The sequence below is a fragment of the Colletotrichum aenigma genome (genome assembly GCF_013390185.1).
Source record: "Colletotrichum aenigma strain Cg56 chromosome Unknown KSG_Cg56_contig09, whole genome shotgun sequence".
In the NCBI taxonomy this organism is placed as follows: domain Eukaryota; kingdom Fungi; phylum Ascomycota; class Sordariomycetes; order Glomerellales; family Glomerellaceae; genus Colletotrichum; species Colletotrichum aenigma.
Window position 1 is genome coordinate 4178574 of NW_023500915.1, and position 12627 is coordinate 4191200.

The 12627-nt window shown below is 50.3% G+C and overlaps 2 protein-coding genes across 2 annotated transcripts; one reads left to right on the top strand and one right to left on the bottom strand.

Annotated features, from left to right (window-relative positions):
* Window positions 1-4350: 4350 nt before the first annotated feature.
* CGCA056_v013809 (uncharacterized protein) lies at window positions 4351-9120 on the top strand (the record flags this gene model as incomplete). The annotated part of the gene is made up of 3 exons (XM_037329051.1): window positions 4351-4653; window positions 4706-7093; window positions 7156-9120. 3 exons carry the CDS (start codon window positions 4351-4353, stop codon window positions 9118-9120), a joined length of 4656 nt encoding a protein of 1551 aa, XP_037172926.1.
* A 158-nt stretch (window positions 9121-9278) lies between these two features.
* Window positions 9279-11290, bottom strand: mep (Extracellular metalloproteinase mep; the record flags this gene model as incomplete). The annotated part of the gene is made up of 3 exons (XM_037329052.1): window positions 9279-9465; window positions 9513-10879; window positions 10934-11290. The coding sequence occupies 3 exons, from the start codon at window positions 11288-11290 to the stop codon at window positions 9279-9281; spliced, it is 1911 nt and encodes a 636-aa protein (XP_037173496.1).
* Window positions 11291-12627: the final 1337 nt, after the last annotated feature.

The window sequence follows — 12627 nt, forward strand, 5'->3', positions numbered from 1 at the left end:
GCTTGATCTCAGCTGTGCTGTAGCCCTCAATAGGCACCTGATGTGCGCCTGCCTATATGAAGTCGCTTGGAGCGGCTCCATAGAGTGTTATAAACCTCGATAGGCTGTTGAAAACGTGAATTGTCGCTCCTGAGTCAAGTATAGCTGAGTTACATAGCTCGTATATAGAGGGTTGCATGTGAAATGCGCTGTGGGCTTTGCCTTTACACCTTCTATATAGTCAGGCTTCTATATTGCTGCTTAGCTTGAGCTTTTGAATGCGTTCTGCAAGCTCTTCATCATTATTAATCCGGTCTTCGATAAGCCTATACGTTAGTTCGTGACGTGTAAGTCGCTCAGGGCGTAGATCTTCAAAGACTATCCAGCACTTTGAAAGTGGATGGAGGCTGAGGCATGCAGGACAGAGCTTTTCGTCCTCAGTCTCTATCTTTGCGAGTGCTCTCTTTTGAGACCTATCTCTTATAGGCGTTGCGCGAGATAGACCTGCGTTTCGAGGAGCTCCTTATATGCCTCGTTGCGCTTGTCGTCTGAGGTTACGCTTTATAGGAGTAATGGCCTCCTGCTCTAAGTCTTAGGTAGTAGCGCTATCTGCGTCGCCTAATATCGTTGGTCTAAAGGCTCCACAGCTGCTTTTAGCGCGTGGGTTGGCGTTCTTGATAGTTCGGAGGAACTCTCTTGTCTTCTCAATAACATCACCTACAGTGAGGGTGCCCTCTTTCGCCTTATCAGATGCGTTCGTATAGTATGAGAAGATCTAGTTATCAATATAGCTATTGCTAAGCGTATCAACATAATCTGGGAACTACTGGTCAGCTTCTCTAGCTTATGGAAGGCTACTCGCCTATGCCTCACAGATCGCTCGCTCCTATTTTGTGAGCCAGTCTTCTACATCACGCTTTGTAGCTAGCTTCTTGCAGGCTGGGAGTTAGAGGACTGCACTATATTCAGCTTTTGCAGTAGCTTTTCGTTCGCTATCGCTAGATCCTACGCGCTTCTGAAGCTCATAGATCCTCTCGTTAAGGTTCTTATCAGCTGTACAGCAGTGTCGTAGGAGTTCTAGGTCAGCTGTATCTCTGATCCAGTCTTATAGGGCGTGGATGCTCTTCATATAAGCTTCGTAACGCTTGATTTGAAACGTGTAATCAGCTTGTTGATCACGATATAGCTTGCGGTTGGCTTGCGAGAGCTCTGCGAGGTTTTCAGCATGCGCGACTGCAGCGTTGTTATCTGGATCTAGGATGACTGCTGCAGAGTTTGCTCCACCCCCGGACGGATGGTCAGAGATCTCTGGAGCGTCTAGAGCTGCCATAAGTGCGTCGAGACGGCTCTAGAACGCGCCAGGCATAGTTTGAATGTGTTCTGCTGGATTGATATGCTTCCAGAGATCGTAGGACTTTGCTTTTGACTGCAGCTGATCGAACCAGAGGATCTAGTCACACGTTAAGCGTAGCTCGATCGTCTTTATAGTTGCTGTCGTCATATTGATAGAAAAGAGTATATAAGAAGATAAATAGGCTTCTGACTAGATTTGCAGATTCAGACTGTTAATTATCAGATTAGAGGTAGTAAATCGAATAGTGAGGTATTATCTTATTCTTCTATGTGTTCAATAATAAAAGATCTTCTACTATTTTTATGTCCAGAGTGAGGGCTTTTACCCTTATCCATAGAGTTTGGCATAACCATAGAAAACTCTTCTCAGCTCCTCTCAAGGTCGCATAGTGGCGGACACCTTTCATAGTGACTGACACCTCTCAAGGTTATCATGGCCAATTTGACAACAGCAACTAACGAGGAAGACGACAATGAAGACAACGACAACAGCAATAACAATAATAGCAGCGACGACAACATCAAACTAGATAATATCACTATAGGAAAAGTGTCAGAATGATAATAATACCTATTGATTTTCTTTTGATTTTTCACTCTTAATTACAAGTATATTAATATTCAATACTAAATTTTATCTCATATCTATTATGTAGCCTGCGTTGTGTTCCTTTAGATTTATAAGTGCCATTTAGTAAATATAAGATTCTTATTATTAAACCCCTCACTACTTGAGATAAGTAACGCTCTGAAGCTGCTTATGCTACTCACAGGCATATCCGCTTCACATCTACTGCAAAAGCAGCTAGACCGCAAGCAGTCTGTTGTCTTTCTTTAGGGGGCTTGAGTTTTACACTACCAACTACATATGTATGTAGTTAGCCGACGGTAGATGTGCAAGAAGAGGCGTAGGTACAGTGGCGCAGAAGTGGTCTTGAAACTCTTCTTACTGCGGACTGCTGTAGTAGTCTCCCAGAGTTGGTATCAGACAATGCCAAACACATCCTCATCGCTCCTCGCGCCATCAACGATCTCCCCGCTCATAATCCCATGCACGTAACAATGCCCAACAAGCAGGTAACTCTTCTTCCCCCACGGCCGGAGACAGAAAGGCATCTTCCCGCCGTACAAGACACAAATGACATCGCTAGCTTCCATCACTCTCGCACCGAGGACGTAGTATCCATCCCGGGTCCTCGCAAATTTACGATTGCACGACGCGCCGTTGGCCGCGCGCGCCCACTTGGCTGCGTCTCCTCCGCCCGTCCATTCCTGAAGCTTATCATTATTACTATCAGACACCGCGTAGGAAGAGGAATCTGCGCCGGCTGCTTGGGTCAAAAATAAACCCCGTGTGCAAACCACTGCTGCGTTGGGACCGACTCGTTCGGATGGTTGTTGTCTTGCCACGCGGTGGCGACGCAAGCGTTACTGGGCGTCTGGACGTAGGCTAAGAGAGCGACAACGTCAGATCCAGGAAGCGTCCGATGACGACCGCGTCAAGGTGGAGCTGATGAACAGAACTAGCTCGTCACCTGAAATGACATTTTCCGTTTACAAGGCTACACAAGTTGTGGTACGGCATAAGAGCCGTGACTTCGATCAAATTGCATTTTGCAGCCAACGACCCCGATGTTGATGTGGAGATCCAGATAGACAGTATTATCATGCATGCTTGGTCTCATTATAGAACAAGACGATCGATGCGACAGAGCTGAGAAAGCTCTGAGAGGAGCAGAGAATTACCCAAGAGGCGCAAAACGTAGAAGAGGAGGACGAAGACCAGGAATTCGTTGACCCGTCTGATTCCAGCAGACATGCATATGCCTCAGAATGGCGGTGGGGGAAAGTTAATCACGTTGAAGTATTTACATACCTTGAGCGAGTATCAACTTATGCAGATGAAGCACAATTCCCTAACCTAATCATACGCTCACTATTGTTAGCAATAAGGAGTTCATTTCTTCAAAGTCATCATCGCAAAGTTAGTATATTTTCGGAAAGCGTTCAAGTTATTTTTGCCTGCCTGTGTGAACTTTCCTTTCAAACCCGAAACATAACTAGATTCCAGAGTTCAATCTGCTCGGTGACAAATATTGCCATTAATGTAGGTCTGTACCTGCGACTAACTATTCGAGAAACATAAGCCTTTGCCGGGAATAGAAGTAGGCTGAGTCGGCGAACAGTATTTTCTAGTTAGTAATCCCATTCTGATAAAAGAACTGCAGCGCCAGCTCAATAGAACGTAATTTGACACTTTTTTCGATATCAGTTCATGGAGGTGAGCCTACAGGGAATCAATCGGGAGAGAAATGCTACAAGTTTGGAGGGACTCCCGAAGGAAAGCTTCGATGGTTGCTACGAACAAAAATTCAGCATGCCGGTGGAATGCTTCGAATCATTTTGAGTAGTTGAGTATATCTTAATGACCAGGGGTAAATGCGGCGATAGTGAGATGAGGCGTGATATTGCAGCAATCAGCTGAGTGGCGTTAAATGCTGAGCACCGCAATACGGGACGGGATATGCATGCCTGCAGATACGCAGGTATTAATCAGGAATGTGCTATTCACTGCGCAACTTTTGCATAGTCTGCAGAACGGCGATTCTGCCGAATCTCGAGTAGGTAAGCTTAGGGTATGATTGAAAAGCACAGTTGACTGGGCCTTCTCCATTCACTTTGCATTCGGACAAGTGCATGGCGAGAACTGGTCTGCCTGGACGAATGATGCTTCATTTTGAGCTGAAGGCGACTAGGGGGCCTGGCAGCTGGCCTTCGGAGCTGAATGTTTGGAAAATCACTCGGCCAATTAGGGCCAACCTCAGAAGCATGGGTTATGGACGGGTGACCAGGTAAAAAAAAACGCTATCAGCACTAAGATGCAGCCTGATTCTTAGCTTTAGGCGCTGCTGGGCTGATCTGAAAATATCTCAACATCCTTGGGGTTTAAAGGAGAACTGGAGCCTGCTTCGCTGCTGCGTGACTGTCGTGTAATGTTTTGCAGCACCTTATTCCGCCATGGCCGTGGTCGTTGCTAACGCCAAGGTTGCCGTTGTCGCAACGACTCCTGTTGATCAGAGTGACGATGAGGTTACACAGATCTGGCAGGAGGTGCAGGCGATGGTGATACGGATGGCGGGAGGGGATCCCAACAAGATTGACAAACAACTCGATATCGACGGTGTCCTACGACATCTGGAGCAAGTGCAAGCCAAAGATCAGAAAGCTGCAGAGAAGCACGCTGCTGTCAAGGACACCTTCAGCAAGACACTTCAAGTTATTTCAAAGGTTGGCGGCTTAGTTGCCGACGGCGTTTCTAATGTAAGATTGCCTCTGCCGCCTACAGCTGAGATGACTATTAAACATATCATAGGCTTTCGGTCCCGCGAATCAGTGCTTCAACGCGCTGAACTTTGTTATCGTGGCATGGCAATCATACTCGGAGGCGTTTGAAAGTCTTGCAGCACTCCTCGAAAAGTGTGCCGAATTCTTTGAGCGATTTACCTACTACACGAACAGAGATGCGTCTCTCAGGAAAGTCATCTGTTGCCAATTCAGCTTGTTCATCAGAGTATGCGACAAGTCACTTCAACTCGGAAAGAAGAGGCACAAGATCAAGATGTTCTTCAGTCGCATGTTCCTGGATGATGATGACATCAAAGGGCTGCTGAGCGAGATGGAGAACCTCAACGCACGGGAACACGGTCTTGTATCTGCCCAGACATTCAAAATCAGCCAAGACGCCGCAAAAGCCAGTCAAGAGGCTGCCAAGACATCGAAGGATAGTTCAATGAAGCTCGACACGCTGGTTGAGCAGAACACTGCCAACAAGAAGGAGAAGACGGAGCAGAAGTTCAAGGACAAAGTGGAAAAGGCTTTCTTCGGAAAGAATTCCAAAGAGGTGCTTGACAGGGGAGAAGACCTACGCAAGTATGGCGCGAGCCGAATAGAGGGCACGGGAAAGTGGCTTGACAACGATCCTCTGTTCACAGCTTGGATGACTGGCGATGATACTACCGATCCTATCTTGGGTATTGAGGGGCCCAAAGGTTCAGGAAAGACACACGTGGTCACACACATTATTGATCGGCTCCAGAAGCAGAAAACAGTAGGTGGCTCTGGCACGAGATCAGCCGTAGCGCATTACTTTCTGGAGGCAGATGCCAAGGAAGATGTCGCAGCAGGGTTCAGAAGGAAGCATGTAATTGCGTGTCGTGCTTCGAAGAGTCTGTTGTGGCAGCTTGCTCAGGAGGAGACGCCGTTTCTCAAATCGATTGCTGGTCTCTGCGACGCCGACAAAGTCGATCTAGATGACCCAGTTGCCATTTGGAGACAATTCCTTCTTGAGAATGAAGATCGAAGCACTATCGACAGCACGTTCTTTATTGTTCTGGATGGTCTTGGAGAGAACTTGGACGCCCTCACAAGTTTGTTCAAGATGCTCTCCGGTGACCAAGCACATCTTCGCACTAGAGTTTTGGTGACCGGCACTTCATCGACGTTTGAGCAACTCGAAAAGGAAGATGATATTCGGATGAAAAAGCTGCGACTTGAGACGCGCAATGCTGAGGATATCAAGCTTTACATAGAGGCTCGGATGAACCACATGGATATCCTTAGCGGCACAACGCGACCGGGAGTGCCCGAGGTGAGGAAGCGAGTTCTGGAGGCACTCAAGAGCTCCACCAATGGTGACTACACCATTGCAGTTGCAGCTTTGGACAACATCGAACGCGTCGATTCGCTCGAGGAGGTGGAAGATTGTTTGAAGAGGGCCGGCGGAGCAAGATCGAATCAAGTTCTAGAGGACATTCAGAGGTTCAATCAGATCATGAAGCCGAAGGAGATTGAGGAGATCAATGAGATCATCCTTTGGGTAAAATGGGGGATTCGTTGGATGACATCGGACCAGATTGAGGCCGCTCTGGAGCTCAAGACCGACCACGACACAGATGGACGCCAAACCTCTCTTCGGTCCTTGCAGTCCAAGATTGAGAAGAAGTACAACGAACTGTTTCATGCTGATAGCGAAGGCTTGATCGACTTCAAAAGGCCTGAGATGTGGGACAACATTCCTCAACACAACAATGCCGATCCAATCTTACCAGAAGAACTCAACATTGTTCAACATTACCTCTCGACGGTTTGCCCCAAAAATGTCTATGACAAATTTGGATTTAAGGAGTTTTTTGAACGAAGAATAGAACGAAAGGAGAACTCCATTTGTCAGGACCCAGACAATGCTGAACTCAAGCTCGCCCTAAGATGTCTTCGCTGCCTCATCGAGGAACAAACAGACAAGAGCAAACTTCTTCGCTCATACGCAGCCGATTGTCTTTATCAACACTTGGATAGCACCAATTTATCTCTTGCGGATCGCAAGCTCAAGGCGGAGGCTGGAACACTGCTGGTTCGGCTTTTCACCGAAGAGGCTGCGATTGATGCCCTTCTCTCCCGGGACTACGGACGGGATTGGGAGACTGAAGGCGCTATCGATGCCAAAGCTCTTCCTAGCAATTGGGAACCTTGGGTGTTCTCTGATCTAGGCAAAAAGGTTTTGACAAAATGGTCCCAAGACTCCTCGGTCCTGGAGCACCTCGACAATAAAAGGATCCTGGAATACATCATCAGCCGCGAGAAAAGTGACCAGTACTGGTATGAGAAGGCGGCTATGATCGCAGCGAGAAGGCTTCTGAAGCCGGAAGATCGAGGAAGAGAGCTATCAGATGCCTTTACACTGCTTTACGGACTAATCAAGCGAGTGAGTCTATATCCTTCGACCAAGCCTAACTTCTGGTGGCGCGGATATGCTAACCTATGTAGATGAATCATAAAAGTGAAGGCGAACAGGACGAGTTCAAAGTTGAAGAAAGTCAACTCTGGTTTCCCACTTTGGAGCATGTCAGCGCCGTTGAAACATGGGCACGGAACAGATTGGGTTTCGAGGAGAACGACGCTCTCTGGCAGAGTCAAATGGTGAAGCTTCTTTACTACTTATCCAACGACACTACTATCAAGAAAAAGGATGTCGTGGACAGAGCAAAACGAGCCATTCAGCTTCATTCGGATGATTGGATGTCCTCGTTCTACTTGGCTCGAGTCCTCGACTTGCCAGAGGAGGCTTCCGAAAGCATTGAAATCCTTGAAAGAGTAAAGGACCAGTTGAAGGGAGTCAAAGACGACCCCGTGTGGCGCTCGACTGCCAAGAACCAGAGGGATTATGCAGATATCATCCAGACACTCGGTGACCGTTACTGGAGTTTGGGAACTGATGAGAACACCGAAAAGGCCGTCTCCTTATACTTCAAGGCCGTTGAAGAGAATCATCCTTGGCCTGCAACCTGCGCGTGGCTCATTGTGTTCGGCTTTGGCGACCGAGGCCTCTGGACTGAAATTGTGGACTACTGCGAGAAACTGCTGAAAATCCCAGATGAAGATGTCACGGTTGGTGGCAAGGTAGCTTTCCTAGGAAGCAAAAACTACGAAAGGTTATTCTGGGACACAATCAGACGAGCATGCGATGAGACAGACCGTTGGAATGTGCTCCAGGCGATGTGGGAGGCAGGCGATAAAAGAGTCAAGAACACGCCCCACCAGTCTTCCTGGAAAGCCAAGATTAACGCCTGGTATAGGATCTCCATGGCTCGAAGGCCTGGCTACAAGAATGCTGGCATTGGGGTGATAGAGGGAATGCTGACAGAAGATTGGGTCAGAGACCAGGACGCGGACATCCTGAATGAACTGACACTATTCATTCTGCCTATCTACACCAGACGGGCTTTCAAATCAGACTCGACACCAGAGGCCGTCAACGCTGCCCTTAAGAAGGCAGTGGACTTGCACGATATTTTCAAGAAGGGTCAGAGCAGTTGCTATTGGATGCCGAGTTTAAGATTTGCGCGATTTTTCCATCTCAAGGGCGACGACATGCCCGGCAAAAGGCTGCTCAGTCAGGGAGTTGCACGAATGATTGAAATGTTGTCGGACGACGACGTAGAGAACGACTGGTACTCCTTTTCGGTTCTGGCTCAGGTTTTCGCGGCCTTCGGGGAGACGGCCAATATGATAGCGTGCTGGGAGATGATGGCAGTGTCAAGAATTGCTGAAGTCGCAGAATACGAGCGGAAGTTGGCTCTTTACCAGGTTAGCGTCACGGATGAAGCTACTGCGGTGCGGACTTCGGAGGATGCGGCATCTGCCGCAGGCGAGACACGCGGCGCCAGTACTCAAGAGGCTGGCGCTGAGGCTCCAGTACCTGCGGAGGATCCGGTGACAAAACCGGAGGACAAGGATGAGGACCCATCCAAAAAAGAACAACCGACTTCTCAGAATAAGTCTGTAGACGTCGATGGAGAGGAGCATCCCAAAAACGTCAAAGAAGATGTTGATGAGGAGGGGTCAGCAAAGGGGGACACAGAGAAAACGCCTCTCGCCAAGCCAGAAGAGCCTAGCCGCTCCATCGGCGCGTGCCACGGATACTGCGACGTCATAACGACGATTCCAAATGGAATATGGTATTGCGTGGAGTGTTGTGGTCAGGTATGGCTGGATGAAGGTTGCTACACCAAGGCTGGTGCCAAGGCAGTTAGGGATCTCATGTGCAGCAAGGACCACACGTTCATCCCGCTACCCCCCTGCGATGAGGCTACAGTCAGAGCCATTCCTTCTGGCTTCATAAGAGTCGATGGAAAGCATGTGAAGATGGAGGATTGGAAGGCAGAGGTGAAGGCTAACTACGTTGATTGCGTGGAGGCTGAGACACCTGAAGGGTCGGAGACTGCGGAATAGTTGGGGTTTCTCACACGTCATTCTCCCTATTAGCTCAGTATCAAAGAAACACGCAACGATATTCAGGCTTCATAGAATTTGTACACATTAAGTATTCATTAGATGCGCTCATGAGGATATATACGCTAATTACATGAGATTATCATTGCGTCTGGCGTTTAGCAGACACCGGAGGGGATAGTGAAGCCGTCGCGGCGGCTGGAAGAGCTGTAAACAGCGTTGGATCCCAGACCACGCTTGGCAAAGGCGGTCCAGAGCTCGCACTGGTTGGCACCACCGGTGAGAGCAGTGTCGGCGTCGAGGATGGCATCACGAGCCTGAATGAAGTTGGGAGAGCAGGGTTGCCTGAGGGAGATGTTAGCTTAGTTATAAGGAGAAGGGAGGAAACGTACAGAGCCATGCCGTCCATGACCAGCTTGAGAGTGAGGTACTTTCCGTCGGTGGGAACGCCGTTGTTGAACTCGGGGCGGGGGCCATCGTTCTTGCCGTACTTGTCGATGAGGTTCCAGAGAACCTCGTAGAGGATAGTAGCCCAGGTCTCACCAATGCGGTGGACAGCGGTGACACCGTTGATGGTAGAGTAAGTGTTGGGGGTGGTGGTCATGGAGGTGGAATAGAGGACGGTACGGATACCGGCAGGGTTGTTGTAGACCCAGGCACCCATTGGGTAGTCGGTGGCACGGGTGTCGGTGGGCTTGAGGCGGATGGCGGTAGCGAAGAAGTCACCCCAACCCTCACCCATACCACCGGACTCAACAGCGTTCAAGCAGTTGGAGTTGGCAGGGCCACCGGTCAGACGGGTGGACAGACCGTGAGTGTATTCGTGGATGACGACACCAGCCTCGAAGCTGCAGTCGCGGCGAGGAGTAGACTGAGTCCACAGGTACATTCTCATGCGGCCGGGGGAGCCATCGGGGGGAGTGGCGAAGTTGGCGTTGTTGGTACCAGAGCCATCCTGGGCGTTCAGGATGACGAAGTCGTTACCAGCGCCGCCCTGGCCGTTGTTGTTGATCTCAAAGTTGCCAGCTGCCTCGTTAAAGCCAAGCTCGTAGAGAAGGTCGTGGTAGTGGTTGGCAGTGTAGAACAGCTGGGTGATAGAGGCATCGATGTAAGCAGAGGGAGTGCTCATGCTGGTGGTGTACTCGTAGTCGAAGTTGAGGGACGAGCTGGTGGGGCGGTAGTTGTTCAGGTAAGTGCTGCCACCGCTGGGGTTGGACTGAGCAATACCATTGTTGCCACGGGTGGTGGTGTAGTTGGAACCCGGGCCGTCGCTGTGCCAGGTGAACTCGGAAGCCGCAATGTCCCACGGGTCAGAGACGAGGACGCGATCACCCTCAGTGGGGTCATTGACTCCCCAGGGGTAGACGCGGTAGTTGGCAAGGTCGGAGACATAGTCAACGACACCGTGAACCTCACCACCAGATTGGGCATCGACGTAGGTCAGAAGCCAGTTGTCGGTGATGTCGGTCTCGACACGCCAGGTGAGGGCAAGGGAGCCGTCGCCCTTGACAAGGTAGACGAGCTTGGCCTCGGGGTCGGAGACGGCGCCGGAGGTACCCTTGATGGTGTAGATCTCCTTGCCCTCCTTCGCCTCGGCAGAAGCGTCAGCGGACTCAACAGGAAGCTGAAGGACGTCCTTGGCGCCGTTGAGAGCGGCGACAGGATCCTTGAAGTCGCGCTTGTTGAGGGGGCTGGCCTCAGGGATCTCTCCGGAGAAGAAGTTGTTACCGAAAGAGAAAACCTTTCCATCCTTGCCGATCTATCACGATGTTAGTCTATCTGGTCGTTCATCGCAAGACAGAAGTTGACTTACGTTGACGTTGAAGTCAGCATTGTCAATGTCGAGACCGTGGGCAGTCTGCTTGAAGTTGACGTGGGCAATGCCGTTGGTTCCAACATAGTGGTCACTAACAACGCGGAATTCCGCGTTGGGTGCGAGCTTCTGGACAAGCTCAGTGGCGGTGTCAACATAGCTCTCACGCTTGAGGAGCGCGATAGGCGGGTTCGATTCCGTCAGCGTGGCGTTGGTGTAAGAACCAAGCTGAGGCAGACGGAAAGCCTCGATGTCGACGCCACGGCGGGCGAGGGCCGACTTGTGGCCGTGAGCAGGGTGGGCGTAGGCCGGAGCCAAGAGGCCGAGCAGGGCCAAAGACTTCATGGATCGGTACATGGCGGCGACGACGAGGAACGAACGAGGTGGAAAGAGGGGAATGGGGGCTGGGGACTTGAGAGTGCCTGCTGAGCTCCTGAAGAATATGAAAATGAGGGGACCTCCATGATGTTTAAATACGCCAATGGCTTTGAGGTCTCGAGACTTCAGTTCACGAGCTCTTCAGCTTTGCAGCCAAAAGAGCTTCCTTTTCGGTTCAACATGCCGCCTGGAACCCCGGTCGCAGCAAGCCCACAGTCAAGAAGCCTGACCAGGGACGATATGGGGTTCCCGCGATTCCCTTGGTCGTGCGGATGAACCCGTCCATCATGAATGGGGCATCATTTGGGAAGTTGTTGTTGATATCGCGGTCATGATTCTGCACGACGAGCACGATTGGATGTGCTTGCGTGATGCGCCAATGCCAAAGCTCGCGTCTATCGGCTTCGATACGAAAGAGAAGAGGGAAGGTAGTTTGCTTGCACCCTTGAGATTAAGCGGTGGGAGGGTTGCATTAATGCTTCGTTTGCGCTGTTGGCGTCTTGGCGACGGCTTGGTTGGCATTGGTGTCTTGGCGATATGGGGATTTTCGGTAGTCTGCAGCAACATGCTCCGAGTTCTCCAGGCAAGAATGTCTCGGGGGATTACGATTGCCTCAAAGAGGACATTGGTTCTGGAATACTTGAACATTGGATGAACCGTTCGAATAAAGGAAAGGAAAGAATAAGCTTATTTTAGACTCTGAACGGCTTTGATATTCCGAACAGACTGCGAGGTCGGCTCAAAGAGCGTTGAACTAGTACATAAACTGATTCATGTTATGCAGGACAAGAGCCGTAAGCCAAAGTCGCGTGCCTTGTGCAAGCGATAGGGAACGATCACGTAAAAATAAGCCTGCAAATCATCTCGGAGACAAGACTCCACAGCGCCCCGAGCCCACAGCGGGATCGATACCTTAAACTGCAGTTGGCCAGCGCTGCTGACGGAAGTTCTCCAGGGTCTCGTCGCCTCCGACGAGTCATTGGCGCGAAGCACCGCCTCTGGTGCAACATCTGACTGGAGCTTGCAATCACGACAGAAATAAGCTTGAGCAGCAGGTCCTGCGAGTGTGGACTCTGAACTTTTGCAAGCGCCAGACCAGGGCGTTGCAGTGGGGTTGAGTTGACTTTCAGCAGGTCGCAATCGATGATGCTGTCATAGCATGTCTTCAACTCGTTGTAATTGACTCAGCTGCCCTCTCTGGTCAGCTCAGCGTTACAATGCAGGCGTTCGGATACGGGCAAGTAACAGCGCCACGATGCAGGAACGTAGTCGCCAAATGGCACAGATGCAGGAGGTCATCCTTCGCTTCTTTGCAC